At 47.4% G+C, this 3,645-nt stretch overlaps 1 protein-coding gene across 1 annotated transcript; it reads left to right on the forward strand.

Annotated features, from left to right (window-relative positions):
* Nucleotides 1–2,412: 2,412 nt before the first annotated feature.
* LOC147124950 (uncharacterized) lies at nucleotides 2,413–3,132 on the forward strand. The gene has a single exon (XM_085989377.1). It carries the CDS (start codon nucleotides 2,413–2,415, stop codon nucleotides 3,130–3,132), a length of 720 nt encoding a protein of 239 aa, XP_085845503.1.
* The last annotated feature ends 513 nt before the right edge of the window (nucleotides 3,133–3,645 follow it).

The raw sequence follows: 3,645 nt of genomic DNA on the forward strand, positions 1-3,645 counted from the left end.
ATGTATTTAATTATGACTTTCAGAGAAAGTAACTTATTGGAAAATCATAATTAAAAACATACATTCATACACATAAGTAAAGGAATATAAAACATACATACATATATGTAAAGGAATATATGCGGACATACATACATACATAATTACTTATTACTGATGAAAAGTTTCTTTCTTAAAAGTGTTGGAAATGTTACATTACTCATTTTAGAACACTCATTCTCACATTCAATTCACACAGCCACAATTGCTCCTTCTTCCTACCGTACTGAAAACCCGTTTAAAAAAAAAAATTTAAACTTTAAAACTAACCTCAGCATTTCTTAAAATAACTTTGCTCCCTTTCCCAAACAAAAATATTGCCTTTCAGAAGCGCCACGATAAAATATATCTTCCTCCGCAGCCTTGGACCAACTTTACACATGCTTTTTTCAAGTGTAACTTGTAAGGACTTACCCTCACTGAATCCATGAATGAAATCGACGAAGTTCACTGCGCACGCGCTGCCTGTGCAGTCGCACGCGTTGTGCCTCTGAACCCCTTCGTTCAGAGGACCGGAAATGCTGGCGTTCTCCGCATGCACGGTGTTTCCTGAACGCCGGCATTTCATCCGGCCAGATGCGTGAGTACCCAGACCGTACTCATGCATTTGGCCCCGAATTACTGGGCCCTTATCTCCCAGTTAGGTCCTGCCCAAGCCTCCTATCTGGCATGATGGCATATACTGCTCTGACATTGCTACCCCTCAACGGGATGGGCACCTTTGAAATGCCCTTGCAGGCATGGGTGGCCCATCACAAATATTTAAATGACCATTCCCTGGGATTGGAGATGGGATCTGCAGCCTACTCCAGCAGCTGACAGGGGCACTACTCTTCCGCACGTACACCAGCAGAGTGGGACTCCCAGTTTGCAGTTTGTCTTCTCTGCACTAGCAGGCCTCTTCTGGCATTGCTCATAGTAATCTGGATGATATAGGGGTTTAAATTGGCTAACCCCTGAAAACGGTTGCAGGGATCACGGTATGCAATTAATCTGTGCCTGTTCATTGCGTTGTAGGCAGCACGGTAAATTGGTGCTGCCTGCTGCTTCACATGATTAATGCGTGTAGCCAGCACCACCCGCACTGTTCACTGTCTGCACGCATCAGCAAGGGGCCCGGTTTCACAAGTGGCTAACGTTACTTAAATGCAGCCTGCACTTCTTAAAGGGGAGGTGTATTGTGGTTGCAAAAAGTGGTGAGAGTTCTTTGAAAAGTGAATCTGGGCTGTGATACTTTGAGCAATGGTTGAACATGCGACAGAGTGAGCACCAAGATTTTCTGACAATGCACTGGAGGTCTTGGTAGAAGAGGTGGAAAGAAGGAGAGACATCCTGTATCTGCAGGGGAGGCAAGAGGCCCTCCAGACATATACTCAGGGGGCAGTGGGATGAAGTAACAGTGGAAGTCAATACCAGGAGTGTTGCTCCAAGAACATGGTTGCAGTACAGGAAAAAGTTTAACGATCTGACATAAGTTGTCAAGGTAAGTGAGTTCATCTTCAGATGGTATAATTACATATCCTACCAACTGCACCATTAGCCTCATCCACTGCTGAATCCACTGCACCCCCATCACCCACCTACCAATAATCTCTATCAATCAGTATTCAACCCTTCAATTCATATGCTTTATCTCACCCTCACACATTGAGCACTGTTGCAAGCCTCACACTCACAACTCACAGCTCGCACACACTGGCATGACAGCCGCATCACCTAAACATATTGCAGGAAACTCACTGACATACTTCTATTTTTTGCTGGAGAAGGTGGTGTTTAACAGCAGACAGCAGCAAAGAACTGGAAGAGGACAAACACGCCGGCATGTTTTAAGCCCCATGGAGGAGGCATTGCTGGCCATCATGGGAAAGGGCATCAATGAGGCCGTGGCCACTGGCAGCACTGGAGGGACCGATGATGAAGGTATCTGCATACCTAATCCTCCTTCTCTCTTCACACTTCTGTCTCATCCCAAAATCTCTTCTGACTCACAAGCTGCAGATGGTGTAAGCACACACTTCTTACTTTCTCCTCTCCCCTCACCATAATCCAACCCTTGTCCCTTTTTGATTTCAGATACCCAAGAATTGGAACCTTTCCATTCAGAGGAGGAAGAGGAAGAAAACAGTGAAGATGAAGAGACACCATCACTCGATCTTACACTCGCAGCCACCAGCTCAGATAGAGGAAGGGATCTGCACATGTTGAGACACCAGGCACAAGTACGCAGGAGCCAGGGTTGGAGGGAAAGGATAGCGCAGGTACCAGCTCGCCGGAGGGCGAGGTCGCACACTAGTTCTGCTGCAGAGGAGTCAAATGAGGACTTTGATTTGCCAGGCTACAGAAGAAGGCTGATTGGTTTACATATCCAAAATGCTTGGTGCACTGGAAATGTTGCCAGAAAGCCTGCGCTCAATGTCAAGGAGCATGGAGGAGTCCAGCACCAACTTGGCACAAGAGCCCATCCTTTCTAACATGGAATGGGTGATCACCTCCATCAGCATACCTGTGGAACCCACCATGATGCAACGTCTGATGCCCGATGTCACAGCTTCCATCGCAGCACAAACATCGTCCATCAAAGGTCTGAGAGCTGCAGTGGAAGCTCAGACTGCTGCCATCGTGGCTCTGGATACCACTGTTCAAAGGGGCTTCCAGGGCTTCACAGCAGTCCATCAATCTGTTCTCCAACAGCTCAGTAGGATTGCTGAGATGCCACTCTGGGAGAGTGGCAGTGTCTCCATGGAACACAAACTGGCTGTCCTCTCTCACGATGACAGCTTTCCTGCTCCCACCACTGCCTCTCCACCAGTGCCCTTTCTGTTGCCTGTCAGCCAGCCAACCCAGACTGCTGCAGCCCATGCCAAGGTGGTGCAGTCTGAGGCCGGGTCTTCTAGAACCAGAGCTGCTCGAGGTCACCCTTCAAGGCCATCTGCAGTGTCATCAATTGAAGGTCAGCAGCCTTCCACCACACATGCTGCAGTCAGTGGGGAAGCACCTCGTAGGAGCACTCAGAGAGGCAAAGGCACGTGGAAGACAGGCACTAAGGGAATGCACAAGGGTGATCAGTTTATTTTTATATGCATTGTGTAATGAATGAATTTATAAATTTGGATTGGAATGTGCATTTCTGATTAATTTGTGTTGTCAGAAAGAGGATAATGTGATGGTCAGTTATAGAGGAAAGGTAAGGAGCATGGGACTGTTGATGAATGGATAGGTGCAGTTGACATTACTGGTATTGCTCATGAATAATGTGATCATGTAGAGCCTGAGCAGGAAGGGACTGTCTACTTTGGATCGTCCCTTCCTATTCCTGTTCCTCCACTTCCTGTTGGACTTCCTCCCCTTCCACCACTTGCTCCACTTCCTCGTCCTCCTTAACTTTTTGCCTGATAGGTGATGGCAAAGGCTGTTCCCTTATAATGGTGAGGTTGTGCAGCACATTAACACAAATATTGATTCCCGCTTAGCTGAGTACTGCACGGCTCCTCCAGAGCAGTCCAGACAGTGGAAAAATTGCTTGAGGATGCCGATGGTGTGCTCTATAATGTTCCTTGTGGCAGCATGGCTGTCATTGTAGGCGTGCTGTGCACATATGCGTGG

The sequence above is a fragment of the Somniosus microcephalus genome, chromosome 1 (assembly GCF_052327205.1).
Source record: "Somniosus microcephalus isolate GS21.2 chromosome 1, FLI_Smic_1.0, whole genome shotgun sequence".
Taxonomy (NCBI): Eukaryota; Metazoa; Chordata; class Chondrichthyes; order Squaliformes; family Somniosidae; genus Somniosus; species Somniosus microcephalus.